Raw genomic sequence first — 16,065 nt, forward strand, 5'->3', positions numbered from 1 at the left:
TAAGAGAAATACGAACCCTGAGGCTGAACCTTACACTCACAAAATGAGCAAAGCTTATAAAAGATGTGGGAAGACATGAATGCACCAACAACTCTGGAAAACAATTTGGAAGTATTGGAGGAAAGACTCTCAACTATTTTATACTATTTGATTAAATGATCCTACTACTAGGCATATACCTCAAGGAGGTTAATGACAGAAAAGAGATCCCACAGATAACCAATGTCTCAGTAGCAACACTCCCTGAGACTACAATGACCAAGAAGGAAGTTGGGTACCCATCAACTGGGAAATTGTTCATGAAATTGTGGTATGTGAATATAATAGAATATTACTGCACTGAGTAAACAATTAATGAGTTCATACAAACATGGGAAGAACTGTAGAGAATAGCAAAGAATAATGAAAACAAAACCAAAAGAATAAAATACATAGAACTACAAACTAAGAAGAACTACAATAATGTGGAGACAGCTAGATTGCTCAGTGAACAGAGCACTAGGCCTGGAGAAATAAAGACCTAAGTTTAAATTTGGTCTCACACACTTTGGGCAAGTCACTTAACCTCGGTTTGCCTTAATTCACTAGAGAAGGAAATGACAAACCACTCCAACGGCTTTGCCAAGAAAACTCCATGGACAGTTTGGCATGCTGTGGTCCACAGGTCATGAAGAGTCAGAAACAAGTAAACAACTGAACAACAACAATAACAAGTAAACAACAGGAGAAGTTTCTGGTCTCAGATTAACTGTAATCAACTATTTCAGTTCTGGAGAACAAAAGATAAAACAGACTTCCTTTCTCTTCATAAACAGGTGGGGACTAAGAGCACAGAATGCAGAATATATACTGGTAGATAATAAACATGTTCGTTCTGTTTATTGCTTTTCCATAGCTGATTTCGGTGTTATGAGGAAAGGTTCACTGAAGGAGGGATTTCTCAGAAAATAACTAATATGAAAAAAGCATACCATAAATATTATTTTAAAAGAATAAGATAAAAAAATGCAGAAAATATGGAGAAAGGGGAATGTCAAATATATTACCAGAAAAAACACGAAATGGAAATTACTAATTCCCATTAGTTATTAATTGCTATTGAATTATGATGGGTAGAAGAGAAAATATCAAAAGCAGAAAATGCTAACAAAATATTCACCTTTTCTCATCTCTAAAAATTGAGTTTTGTTTTTTAAATAACATGTTTCCACCCTTCTGTCTATAACCACTTTAAAATGGTGTCAGGTTTTTAAAAAAAAAAAAACCATGAAATTGACAGTCATGGTCAACACCATTTTAATTACAGGATAAAGTGCAGAAGGAAAATAATGAGTCATTAAAAAAAATAAAGCCAAAAACCAATTGTATTAATGATACAAGGAAAATTTAGCATGTGATACACGGTTATTCAGGAAAGGCTGAGTAAAAACTCACTAATCCTCTTAAAACTCTGGTATCAATGAAAAACTGAAACATTACAGTACCTCTATCCTCAAGTGGATTGCTAGCAAGGTTAATTGTGTGAAGTCCTGAGTTGGGATTATGGGCTAGGGCATTGGCCAGTTTTTGTGCAAAATCTCTGAAAGTGAATAAAACAAGTATGGATTAAATATTAATACAGAATTTTAGGACGTTAATACAATAGCTGAAGCAGAGTGAAATCTATTTAGGGAATTCATAATCTTGTTGTTAGTTTATACCACATCCAAGTGAAGACTTGGCATATCACATGTAAATATATTTCCTCAGTGGGAGACTTGATAAACCTTCCTGTGACCAGAAAAAGGTTCTACAGGATTAACCAGAAAGCCATTTTAAGAAAAGGCAATTCTACTGATGAAAAATGCATGAGTTCCAAAAAAGAAATGATACAGTCTGTAAACTAAGAAAAGTATTCCTTCCTTTAAAGTTTCTGGTCTTTGGCAGCTCTTATGTTTTAATTAAATAACCAACACTTATCTGTGAACAAAATAGCCACAGCCCTGGACATGGATAAATATGACTAATTCTTTAGGTTTTATTTATTTATTTATTTTGGTGCACCTGTGTGTTTCTTTATTCCAACACTGAACCTGGTTTTTCTGAAAATTGTAGCAGGCTGCTCACTATATTTTATTTCTCATTCCATGAACTACTCATGAATGCAAAGCTGATTGCTTTAATTGTTGAGTTTAAAAGCTAAAATTGTAGCTTTTGCCAGCACTATAATTTATCACAAAATCAAGATCATTATTTTAGTTATGTTTAGCTTTAAATAAAGCATTAAATGTTTTGATTAAGAAACTCTCTCCTTCTCACACTTTGTGGTATTACAATTCTTTGTTCCAGCGAATTTAAGCTTTTTGATTATCATGACCTGGACAGAGCCCATTAAATGACTACTAATCATGAAATGAAGAATATCTAAGTGTTGATGTGCCAATGGAGAGGAGCAGTAAAGATTTATCAACAGAACAGAGTAACTGAGAAAGGATAAAATATCAAGTGAACCCAAAGCATCAGGGGTCATCAAATACAAAGTGTTGGATAATTTTAAGTGCTTAAAAACACAGACTTTCATAGTGCTGAAAGAGAGAAAGAATATGATTGGTCTGCTCCTAAAAAAGCATCCTCTATACCTCTAGGCTGACAAACTTTTGAAATTTTGCATTTACTGAAAGTATAAATAAAAAGGGTGGGAGGTACATTTTAAAAAGAAGTATTCAGGTAAGTACTTACGTTCTAAGCCCGGCATTTTCTAAAACCAATTCTTCCAATCGATTGGACCTACTCACCACTCTCAAAATTTGTTCGCAGACATCAGTGGACTGTAACAGAAACATTCTATGACTATTCCACAATGCTAATTAAAATGTTGTATTGCAAAGTATGTCAAAGTGATTTGCAAATCTTAAGGCACAATATAAATGTCAGATATTATTAGTCAATCCCAAAAACCAATGCATGGATTACAAAATGGGACAAAGCATCCTATCTTAGTCATTAGTAAATTGAATGGATTGTTGTTTATTCTATGTTAAGAAGAGGAATGCAAATTAAAAGTCTCAAGATTCAATTCATGTCTAGACTGACAAAAACCAAAAAATGGTAAATATTGGAGGAAAATAAGTGCTCAAATGGTAGAGCTGTAAACTTATCTGAAAATTCTGAAAAACAAGTTGAAACTATACTAGTAATGTCATTGAACCATAGGTATCCTTCAACTCAATGATATTGCTATAAGACATATACTGTAAAGAGGTCAAAGAGGGAAACCTGATAGGCACAAGTATAGGTAAAGATATAGGTATATAAACAGGCAAGGATGTGCTGGTAAATAAATGTTTAACCACATCTCTCTTGAAAGGGAAAGAGGGGGAAGGAAATAAGCATTTATATACACTTCCCAGGCAATGTGCATTATTAACATTTTCTCCAAAAGTGTCTTAAGTCCAGATAATCAAAAAAGTAAACAAGCTCTGACTTGAACCATCTACTGATTTCAAAGGTGTAAATTCTCATACTGAAAATTTAGTCAGAAACAGGTTTAAGCTGGCTCCATCACAGCCCTGGGATAGATGTAAGTATGTGTATGTACATGTATGTATATATCCATGCACATGTATGTGTTTACATGCATAAATACGTACATGTTTCTGTGCTGTTCCAAAAGTCTTAGTGCAATTTTAAGCTTTAATATCGTTAATAGCTTAAAACTATATTAACCCTTCTGGGATATCCTATATATGCATGTATAGGGAATAGCACTTCTCGTGGTAGCAAACAATTGGAAACAAAGTAGATACCAAGTATTGGGAAAACAAATTGTAGCACAATAACAAATTATTATTGTGCTATAAAAATTTAAAGGAATTTTGGAAGATTTCTATGAACTGATACAAAGTGAAACAAGCAGAATCAGATGAACAATTTACAACGGACTATAATAAAGTAAAGAAAATCAACACTGAAAAATATCAGAATTCAAATCAATACTATGTCCAATCTTGATTTGAGAGGATTGAAAGTAAGGAATGCAGGCCAAGAAGATTGGGAACAAAGAGGTGATGGTGTATCTATACAGAGAGAGTATGGGAAACAGAAGTTCTACTTTACCAGGAATGACCAATATACTTATTTGATTTGCTTAACTGTATTTTTTTTTGTTGTTACAAGGAAGAGTCTCCTTTTTGTTATGGTAATCACTTAGAAGTGGCAATAATGGGGGCAGCTAGGTGGCATGGTGGATAGAGCACTGGCCCTGGAGTCAGGAAGACCTGAGTTCAAATCCGGCCTCAGACACATAACACTTACTAGCTGTGTGACCCAGGGCAAGTCACTTAACCCAATTGCCTTAAAAAAAAAAAAAGAAGAAGTGGCAATAATGTTTAAAAATTCAATAAAATGGACATGTATTGTGCATATGTATATATAGCATATATGTACACATACATATACAAGTGTATTTTTAAAGGTGAAATGTGCTATCAGTGTCCAGAGAACATGGATCTTTTAAGAGGCCTAATGTATATACATGAGTTTAATATATAATCAGGAAAGGAGGAAAATAAGATAAGAAACTCAACCATCTCTCAGGCAGGAAGAAAAAAAAAAGAAATTTACATGATAATCTGTTGCATATTTGAAAGGAACAGCATGTTGTGCATAGTAGATTTGTTGTTTCATGTGCACTTATCTTTTCTATTGTACTGTTATAGAAATGCTTGTTTTATTCCATAAATTAAAAATAAAAGTTTAAAAAAGAGTTGGCATAACAATTTAGTGTCTATGGCTATTTTAATGAGGGGGAGGGGAAGGTGGACAAAAATCTAGACTGAAACTTTATATAGTTTGGAAAGCTCCCACAGTGCAATCTCCCTCTACTGATAAAGATCAAGAATTTGTCAATATCTCACAGCTGTCTAGGGCTGTGATGTCAAACTCAAATAGAAATAGATCCCTGCCAGCTGAATATTGACTTATAAAACCACAAATCAACATTATCTATGTTATAATATATTTTTACTTATTTTCAAAAAACATTTCCCAATTCCATTTTAATCTAGTTATAAACCCATACTGGAGTTTTGTGGGCTACAAGTTTGACAAATCCAGCCAAAGATACTGAGAGATTAAATGTCATAAGCTAGTATATGGAAGATTAGGAACTTCAGCTGAGATATTCTCCACTTAAAGTGCCAGTTTTTTATTTATGGCACCATACTTCCTTTCTCAGTGTCTATGTAAATTCTTTAAGATTGAATATTTAGGCCTAAACAGAAAACAAAAATAAATCTCTGTGGACTTTACTAAATGTGGTAGTGAATGTGGCTTTTTTTTTTGGAACACCATTTTTAAATATTATGGTTCATTGCCTTGTCTAATCACATAGACCATAGGACTGACAATTATTGCAACAGTGCCTAGAACTTGAAAATATTCAGTCTAATACCAGGAATAAAAGTTTCCTTTTGAAAAAATAGTAAAAAAAAAAGAAAAGAGAAAATAGCTTAGAAATACATATTCATGAAGAATAGTGCCTGACCATTCCTATATGCTGTCTTATTCCATCCAAAGGAATCATAATTCTGGAGATGGATTATACTGAAATTCATAGTTCTGCAATCACAAAAGAAACAGGTGATATGGCGGTGGAAATTCATTACTTTTAACCTTATGCCTGCAAATTACATTATGCCGATCATGTTGATTCTCAAATTGTCACCCCTTTTTGCCAAATGCCTTTATTATATATGTTGAAAGAAAACTGTTCTTCTGTATTGTCACAATAAAAATTGTTAACTCATCTAACTTCTAAAACCAAATATATGACTATATATTCTTCTGGGATACCATGATTTACCCTCAAGAAATACTTGAAACAAATACGGACCTAAAAGAATATGTTTATTTCACGGGCAAAACAAAACTCCAGGATATAAGGGATTAAAGAATCTTTTGGTCAAAATTGGGCCAACTTCCTTTTAACGCGTTAGTATCTGAGCAGCAAAATATGGGAAATGATTACAACCATACATTTATTCAATAAAAATTTACTAAATAACAACTACATATATGGCACTGTGAGTGACAAAAGGATGATTCAGATAGGGTTCATACCTTCAAGGAATTCACAGTTTTAAAAAAAGTATTAGGTGCATACACATGTGACAATAAACAAAGTAGAATGTGACAATTACCTTACTATTTACTAAATTCCAGTTACTGTGTTTGGGGAAACAAAAGAAATAGACTGAATGACTGCTTGGAAAGAGCAGCCATTTTATATGGAAGTCAATTCAAATTCAACAAATATTTATTAAGTACCTGAAACAGAAGAGCCTGGGTTTGAATACACATTACAAGAAGGCACACATGCAGGTTGGAGACAGAATGGAAAGGCCCTTAAAAATACTAAATTAAGAAATTTGCATTTTATCCTAAAGGCAGTAGAGAACCATCAACTAATTTTTAAATGAGAGTAAAAGACAGACCTATGCACTAAGATTATTTTAGTTTGATAAAAGTTTATTTTATTTTTATTTATATGTTTATATTTAAAAAAAGATTATTTTAGTTTGATAAAAGATGGATTGGAGAAGATAAGGGAACTGGAGACAGGAGGCTGATGCAATAGAACAAGTAATAGATATATTGAACAGTGTATATGCAAGTGTAATTAGAAAACCATTAAAAATCCCATATAAACAATTTTAAGAAAATACTATAAAACACCACATTAAAAGTGTTGGGATCAGAGTGGGGTGGGTATCATTGAAGGAAGACTTCTTGAATAAGGGTGAGTTTTGAGCAAATTCTTTTTAAGAAATAGTGAATGTGGCCTGAGATAGTTGGACATTGTGGGTGAACATGGAGGAAAGGATAAAGTCTCAGAAGCAATAATGAGTAATATGTGAGAGATAGTAAAAGTATATTAGCTTTGGAAAAGGCAAATGCAAGAAGCAAGAGATGCCGCTGGTAAGGTAGTGGACATATTTAAAATGAGTCTGAAGAGTGATATAAGAAGGAACAAGGAGCCCCTATGGGTTTGCAGTACATACATGACCCAACAATGGGTGTTCTGAAATATTTCTTCAATTTAATCGGGTTGGAAGCATACTACTAGCAATTATGTCTAGGAGAGCCTGGAACACAAAGAGACTAGAAGAAAGAAGATGAGCTAGGAACCTAGATGATAAGGACATGGGGAGAGCAAAGGGGGAATCTAAAAAACATGGAGGAGGGAGAAATAGATGGATAATGATCTGAGGTTGATGGAAGATCGAAGTAAAGCAGTAACTGTAAAGTTGAAATTCTGAGAAACTGGGTATATTTGGTGATATTGACAGTAATAGATTTCATAGACCTTTAAATCTGGAAGGGACTTTAATGGTTATTCTGGGCAAAGGCTATTTTAAATATGAGGAAATTTATACACATACAGTTTGATTCACATTTAAATAAAGCATTTTTTCTCATAACATTTTACATATGAGGAAAATGAAATTCAGACATGTGAAGTCCTGTCCACTGGGACCAAAAATAGTTTTGGAGGCAACATATGAACCCAGTTTACCTGATTCCAAGTTTAACACACCTTTCGTCAATGAGGACTTCCTAATGTGGTTGTATAGATTTCCAAAATTATTGTTGCTATGAATATCTTTTGAGTATTTTGTTTTTTATTTTTCCTTCTTGAATACATGATTAGAATATATTGCCAATAACAGGATTAATGGTTTAAATAGGTTTTATTACTCAGAACATTTGCAGTGCACTAACAGATTATTCTCCAAAAGGATCCCACCACCTTTAAGTTTCTCTAGTAATGTAAAGAGGTATCTTTTTTTTTTCATAATCCTACCAGCAATGAATTTTATCATTTTTGTACCAGTGTGAATTATAAAGCTGGTTTCCTTTCAAATTAGAAGGCCTCTCCAGGATAATGTCATTTCTTTTATACTAATAAAGATCCCTGTGCTAACATTAGAGAATGGTACCATCTTGAATCTTTATGGTGATCTTAAATCAATTTTTCCAACATTCATTCTTCCTCTTTTAGTTAATAGATATTAATAAATACTACAGATGAGACACAAACATGAAATAAAGTTCCTTCTCAACTTTACAGTAATACTGGAAAAGGGTTCCAAACTGGAAGCAGGACATGAAATCTACTTTCAGTTTTTCTGTAACCTTTGGTCTAAGTAACTACATCTTTCTAGACTTCATTTTCTTGATTCACAAATTGAGGAGCTGCACAAAATTATCTCTATGGTCCCTTCTATCTCTGAATCCTATTACACTATTTCTAATATTTTAAATATCCAATAATATAATACTACTCCATGCACTAGTATTCCTGGAATAATGAAGGCACGTGATGATTCTCGTATTTTGCTAATAATAAAAATAATCCTATTTCCATGTAAGCTATAACAAGAAGCAGTGTAGTATCGTAGAGACAGTGCTAGGTTTTGAAGTCGGAGGGCCAAGGTTCAAATCCTAGCTGTGACTTACTACCTGGATGAAACCTGGGGAAATCTCAACCTCTGGGCCTCACTTCCCTCATCCATAAGCAGAGGGGGTTGGATTAGCAGGCTTCTAAGATCCTTTATGAACAACTACAATTATAAACACCTACCCTTTACTTGTGTAGTATTCTACTTCTCACCAAGTGCTTCTTACATACATTAACTCATTTTTATCCTCATAGCAACTCTAAGAGAGAAGGGGGATAGATACCATTTTAAAGATGAGAAGTTAAGTGACATTAACAAAGTCACATGGCTAGCAAATGGTGAAACTAGTTGAAAATTCAGTTTTTCTGACACCAATCCAAAGCTTGGCACAGTGCCTAGAACATAGTAAGCATTTAATAAATCTTTATTGACTGACTGGTTTTTGTCTTACTGTTATCTAGGAACAGAGAGGATGGGTGATTCAGTTCTAATAAAAAGAGAATAATATGCTAATGAGGATATGTAGACACAATCATGGTTAGACTAATGATCTGGGTCCAACTCCAAAGCTTAGAATTTAGAGAGGCCTATCAGAACCCTTCCTGAAATGTACCTGTTAAAGAAAAACTTGGGTAGCAGAAAGCAACACACCAGGGAGACACTACCCTTGGATTAGCACTGAATCTCTCCTTACTGCCAATCCCATTTTCCCCATTCCAGACATCACTAACAGGATTCATCTGTTGCCACTTACAGGCTCTAGACTGACCATATGCTAGGCAAAACTCCTTTCCTAACCCAAACTATGCAAGATGATTCCTGCCTTGAGGTAAGAGTTTCCCCAGTTTCAAAAAACTTTTTTTGCCTTTTTTATTGCCATGTTGATGGCTTACCTACTATTGGATGCTCTGGATTTCCTGGTTCTCTTGCACCTGTGTGTTCATGCATACACACACAGACACACAGACACACACACACAATAAAAGCCTCAGCTGAAAAAGTAACGTTTATTATTACTATTGGACCAGACCAACTACATCAGTCAACTTTTCCCTAACTTTAAGCAAAAGGGACTATTCAAAAAAGGAAGCCATGACAGGAATGTAAAATCTGTTTTTTCTGTACCAGCTGCGCAAACGTAACCCTTACAGTTTTTGCCAACTGGTTGGAGCTTCCTGTCTAATCTAAAATTGCCTGAAGCACCTAAAAAACCTGAGCTAAAGCACTTTTCTGAAGCATCTCACATTACAGGCTTTGCAGAATGCTTGGCAAGTCGTTTCTAGAAAGAGTAACAGATGCAAGCCTCTTGTACTGAGGGGTAAAGAAACTTCACCTTTTTTTTTTTTTAAATAATCTAAACACAGCAAAGCAAAACTGACATGTATAGGTTTGGGATTTTTCTTTTAAAAAAAAAATCACTTACCAATTTTAGATCTTTAGAGGACAGCTTTGTGAACCACTGATTGTATTCCAGAGCAGCAACGATAGGTATTAAGTCTCTAGAAGAAGAAATATGAACAAATTTCATGTACAAATTCACAACATAGCCCTTCCACTGTACAGGTAGCCACTTTATTGTAAATCTGAGATGTTTGCATTTGCTTGCTATTTACTGTCCTTTACAATGGGACATCAAATCAAAACACTTTTGGAAGCTAAAAAATTTAATTCAATTCTCTAACAGATGAATTCTGACATCTATTTTCCTTTTGAATCCAGCACACAAAGGATTTCCATATGGGATGGAGGCTGGACTAGGATTCCCTTAATGTCTTATTCAACTCTGAGTCCATAAGAAAAAATGAATGAAGGTGGAATCAAGCACCTTCTAGCCCAAGGAAAACTTTTTAATTTTAACTCCATATTGACAAACCCTCTGTTTCTATTCTTAGTGTCTTCATTTAAGATATTAATTTGAACCGTTTCCTCTCCAGAAATACTCTGAATAGTATGAAATAAGAACCTGCCAACCTAGACAGTATTACTAATTGTTAAGTGAGGCCTGTGCCTAATTTGATGCTGTATCACATTTGGCACACTGATAAGGAAAATATAGTAGATAATATGCTAGAATTGGAGTCAAGAAGACCTAGGTTCAAATATCACTTTAGACACTTATTAGCTGAGTACTAGTGACCTTTGGCAAGTCACTTTTATATCACCACTTTGCTCTTCTGCAAAATGGGGAAATAAAGCCTGCATTACCTACTTTGCAGGATTTTTTTGAGGCTTAGATGAGATGTTATATGCAAAACATTTTGGAAATCAAAGTGTTATGTAATTGTTGGTGGTTGTCATTATGATGATTATTTATCATTCAGCTGCTTCTTGACAATTACACATGACTTCTTCTCCCACAGTCCTGTGTGCCAACCGCATCTAAGAATTTCACCCATGTTCATTTTTAAGCATGGCACATCCTGTGCCTTTTACCTACAGATTCAAACTTCTGTGTCAATGCATAAAGGGTATATTTGTATATACTGTGCATCCAAGGATGAACATCATTGCACTAAGCATAATCATTCCTCTCCCTGCCCCCGCCTCTCCAGGAAAAGCTTATCACCAAGAAACTCACCATCACAGAACTGCACTGGCTTTGGTACTCACACCTCATCAGTATCCTCAATAGCCTCTTCCCCTCTGACTGAGCAAAACCAAACCAAACCAAACCAAACCAAAAAGCCCACCTCCTCCCAAAGGCCCCATTTGAAGAGGGTTCAGAAGTACAGACAACTCTTTGTTTCCCACCAGTTGCACTCCTCGATTCCACCATCATCACGGCCCCAATGCTAGTACCTTGTCCCTCCCCCATTATCTCCCTCTCTCCCCTACTTTTCAGCTTCCTTTTGTGTGTCATCCCCCATTAAATTGTACGCTCCTTGAGGGCAGTAACTGTCTTTCTTTTTCTTACTTGTTTATTTAGCACTTCCTGCCTGGCACACAGTAGGCAATTAATAAAAGGAGTTCATTTGTTTACAATCTTCTCATTTTAGCTTACACACTCCTGTTGTCTAATATGATATTCCTTTGTGAATGAATAGGGATTCTGATAACAGCAGTTTCACATTGATTTGAGGAAGCGCACATCCTCTGAATGTCTGTAGTGCCTCTCCATTTTCTGTGGACTTTTCTCACAGTCTCACCTTGAGAAAGTACTCCAAGATGAGCTACTGCTGGCTGATGGCAAGTTCCAGCTGCTCTCAGGGTCAATATTACCTTAAACAGTCCCCAAAGGCTCCCTTCATTCATGACTGCTCTCCTACAGTTTACCATTCAGCCACACCTTTGGCAATCTGCCCTCAGCTCATCACTTTCCACGATTACTTCAGCCTGGCAGCTTCTGTGCCTGGGCAGCGATAGCACTTCAGAACATCATTAGTAGAGATTCTGTTCTGTTGTTTGATGTGAAGTGTGGCAAGTGGGCCTCACAGCAACAGCCTCTCAGGAATAAATAAGGCTTTGTTAACAGTCAGCTCTTAACACCACTGATGCACTTGCTAGGCAGGATAGAACCTTCTATATGAATTTCATGCAAAGACACTTCTGATAGCTAAGTAGTTCTTTCACGATGTGAAGTGAGCCTTTAAAACATGAAGCTAAAATATTAAAATTTTCTTAAGCTCAAAACTGTCTAGGAAACCAGCAGACATTTGGACAATTCGACTAATAATCTAAGGATGCATTGGTAACATGGGACATTGTGGTGTGACGGAAAGAGCCCTGGACTTGGAGTCAGAAGGTAGAGGTGCAAATAGGATTTCTGTTACTTTTGGCAAATCACTTTTTTCAGGTCTCAATCTCCATCTATAAAATAAGGGGGTTGAACTGGGTGATTTCTCTAAGGTAACAGACAGCTCTAACATTGCAGTGAGGATGGTGAAGTTAAAATCACACCTTTTCAATTATCTCCTCTACATAACCAGTTTAAATCTCTCCCTGAGCTCTAGTCTGGAATTTCCAACTACCTGAAGGGCATCTGGACCTTGATATCACCATTAGCACCTCAAACTAAACATGTCCAAAACTAAATCCACCATTCTCTCCTCCTCCCAACTAGAATCTGCTTCTCCCCACAGCTTGCTTGCGTCTGTTTAAGGCACTTCCAATTTATCTTTGCAGCATCTGTCTTCCTCACTGCCTACAAACAAACATTTCAAAGTCCTATTGATTTTATCTCAACATGCATCCTTGAACTACCAGTTCCTTTTTTCAGTCACACTGCTATCACCATAAGCTTCAAGACATCATTGTCATATGCCTGGCCTACTGTATTGAACACATACCTTCCAGTATCCATCTACTCCTTTCTTCAATTAATCTTTCAGAGCTGCCAAAATAATTTAATGCACAGGTCTGACCATGTCACCAAGACACGAAGGGCACTAAAAAGCCTCTACAGACAGTCCTCACTTTAGCAAATGGACCTTTTGTAGACCTCAAAGTAAAGTAAGGGCTGGGAAAAGAGAAGCAAGAGCAGGAGGAGGAACATAGAGGACCTGGAAGAATAAATGGGGGTGGGGGGGGCAGACAAATGAGGTTCGACAAAGACAAGAGAGTATGGGTGACATGCATGGGGGAGGGAGGCCAAGGACAGACTCATGGGGGCCAGACACACAGGTGGTTGGGCAGAACAGGGCAAAGGTCTCCTCTCTTTGCAGCCTCAAGCCAAGCTTCCAATCTGGTAGTGGCATTGCAGGCAATGGTCTTTCCATGTGTCCATTCTTCTTTTTTTAACCTGGCAGGTGTGTTTTTGTTTTGTTTTGTTTTGTTTTGTTTTGTTTTGGGGGGGGGAGGACCAGGTGCCAAGCAGAGGGACAGAGGAGGAATAAAGACAGACACAGACAGAGAGGGAGAGAGAGGGAGAGGGAGAGAGAGAGAGAGAGAGAGAGAGAGAGAGAGAGAGAGAGAGAGAGAGCACAATACTGCGTAGTAAAGTTAATACAGGTGTTTTTTTGGAATGTAGATTTGTTTCAGAAGTCTTTACATAAAGTCAAATGTGCATAATGAGAATTTCCATAAAGCAAGAACTATCTGTATTAAAATTCAGTGACCTCCTAATGCCTCTAAAATGTAAATACCTTATCCTGGCATTTATGGCTTTGCCCAATCTGGCTCTAATGTGACGTTCCAACCTTATTAGAAGAACAAGGTGGTGCAGTTGATAAACTGAGGTCTGGAGTCAGGAAAATCTTAGTTCAAAACCAACCTCAGATACTTGATAGCTTTGTAATCCAAGGCAAAACACTTAACCTCGATCTGCCTCAGTTTCCTCAAGTGCAAAATGGGGATAATAACAGCACCTAGCTTGCAGGACTGTGGTGAGGATCCAATGAGGTATTTGTAGAACACTTAGCACTGTGTGCCTGGCTCACAGTAGGAACTTGTTCTTATTCATTGTTCCTTTTCTTTCTTACTCTATACGAATCCCCTTCAAATATTGCATGCTCTATCCAAAATGAAATAACAGCTTCTCCTGGATCTTATTCTATCCTATCTCACTTCTGTGCCTTTATCCAGGTAATACACCATGCCTGGAATGTGCTCCATCTTCATCTTAATCTTATGGAATTCTTCTCTTTCCTCAAGGTCCAGCTTGGATTTTCAACTATATCCCTCCTCTACCCAAATTTCTCATCTGCAGGTTATACATTCTCAACTCCTCTTGTGTGGCATACTCCTTTAGGATTTTCATTATCCTGGCCACCTTCCTCTGGACACTAACCAACTTATCAACATCTTTCCTACACTGTAGTGTCCAGAACTGAGCATGATAATCGAGATAAATCACCCAAATGGACACTGATCCATTAATGACTACCCTCTGGTTCCACTCATTCAACAAATGCCAAAGTTACCTTCCTGGACGAGTTATCTTCTAGGCCACATCTTGTCCATAAGGATATCATGAGAGACTTTGTGATATTCTTTGCTTTAGTCTAAAGGTCAATTATGTCTACTGAACTCCCTTTTTTACCAAGCAAAGGAAAAACGGTGAGTATGGAATGAGCTGTTCTTAATGAATCCACATTATTTTTTAGTGCCTTTTTTATTGCTGCTGGGGAGGAGAAGATCTGTGATTTCACTGGTTTAGAGAACTTCTGGTTAGGAAACTCCTTCACTAATATAGATCAAAAACTTTTTTGTAACATAATTTTAGAGAGTTGCCTGATAGCACTAAAAGATTATGTGACTTGCCCAGTTACTTGAATTGCCCTGGGTTAGTCAGTTTGCATAAGAAACAGGACTTAATGATTTGATTCCTTTTCTAGATGTTTATAAGCTATTCCTTTAATAAGATATTCAAGAATTTTTTTGGCCAGGAATCAAAGTCATCCTTTAACTTCAGTCAAACAACAATAAAAAGTACAGCATTTCAACAGACTTCAGAAACAGTTAAGTTCATGAAGTGCTCAACAGATTTCCTTTGAAACAATGTGTTTCATGAAACTTTGAAAAATATCTTCCCTATGTACAATAAGAGTAATTAAAAAGTGGTAACTCTCATATGCCTTGGCAGACATTATATTATAGGAAAACCAAGATGATGGCAAGAAATGGATAGTTTTCAGTTATTTAGATCAGTGGTGAAGCACCTGTGGCCTCGTGTCCACATATGGCCACAAGGCTGCAGGTTTCACACCCCTAACTTAGGGGTAAAACTACTATTCAGTTATAATACAAATATACAAATGGAAATTTAATACACTTCCGGTTCACATAATAAAACAATCTTTGAACAACAGATTAATAAGCATGTTCACATGTTGCAGATCATGCTATATTTCTATAGTCACTCACTCTACCTTTGTAGAGTGGCTCACCTACACATACACACATATGTGCTCATACACACACATATACACTCATACTCAATTTGAATTCTTTGGAATGAAAGTCTTAATTTATTATTCATAAAGACTTCACACTAACCTCCCATCAGAACCATGAACTAAAACAACAGATTCAGCAGAAAAACAGATTTATGAGGCCATATAAAACCAAACCACAATTCCGCACTCCCTTCCTCAACTGAAATCAAAACAAGAAGCACTGTTGGAGGCAATAGATAATACCCATAGGTTGATTTTCTTTTTTGAATAGAAGCATAAATATCAACAGTTTAAAACTTACCTAAGGTAAATTTGAAAACTTCTGACATAAGGCCAAATATTAGCACTCAAGAGTCTTAGTGACATGCAAATCAAGCCATCTCCTTTCTCATTTTCTTATAAAGTAAAATTTCATAACATATTTTATAGTCATATTACTTATATATAGTTATATAAGATCAAATGAAGTAACAATGCAAAATACTTTATAAACCTTAAAATGTTATACAAATGCTAGCTATTCTTAATACATTTACATACAATATTTTTCTTTACTTATCAATCAACAGGTAATTCTGATATATTGTGTCAAAAAGCAGAGTACAGGTATGGAAACAAAAGTATATTAGTATACTATTGGTAGACCTATGAATTAATCTAATCACAAAAGTAAGCAATGTGGATTTTTTTTAAGTAACTAAAATAAAAAGTCCTTTATTTTGGAGAACACACAGGCAGGTTAAAGGTTAATGACCAAAAAACAAAACAAAACAAAACAAAAACAAAAATAA

At 35.8% G+C, this 16,065-nt stretch overlaps 1 protein-coding gene across 1 annotated transcript in view; it reads right to left on the reverse strand.

Moving 5' to 3' along the window:
* Nucleotides 1-16,065, reverse strand: part of CARMIL1 (capping protein regulator and myosin 1 linker 1) — a 366,062-nt gene that overhangs the window by 143,903 nt on the left and 206,094 nt on the right. Inside the window, 3 exon segments of the mRNA XM_027852377.1 lie at nt 1,485-1,579; nt 2,719-2,807; nt 9,865-9,940. Coding sequence (XP_027708178.1) covers nt 1,485-1,579; nt 2,719-2,807; nt 9,865-9,940 — 260 coding nt within the window.

Source organism: Vombatus ursinus, unplaced genomic scaffold, assembly GCF_900497805.2.
Source record: "Vombatus ursinus unplaced genomic scaffold, bare-nosed wombat genome assembly UNPS02009573.1, whole genome shotgun sequence".
NCBI lineage: Eukaryota > Metazoa > Chordata > Mammalia > Diprotodontia > Vombatidae > Vombatus > Vombatus ursinus.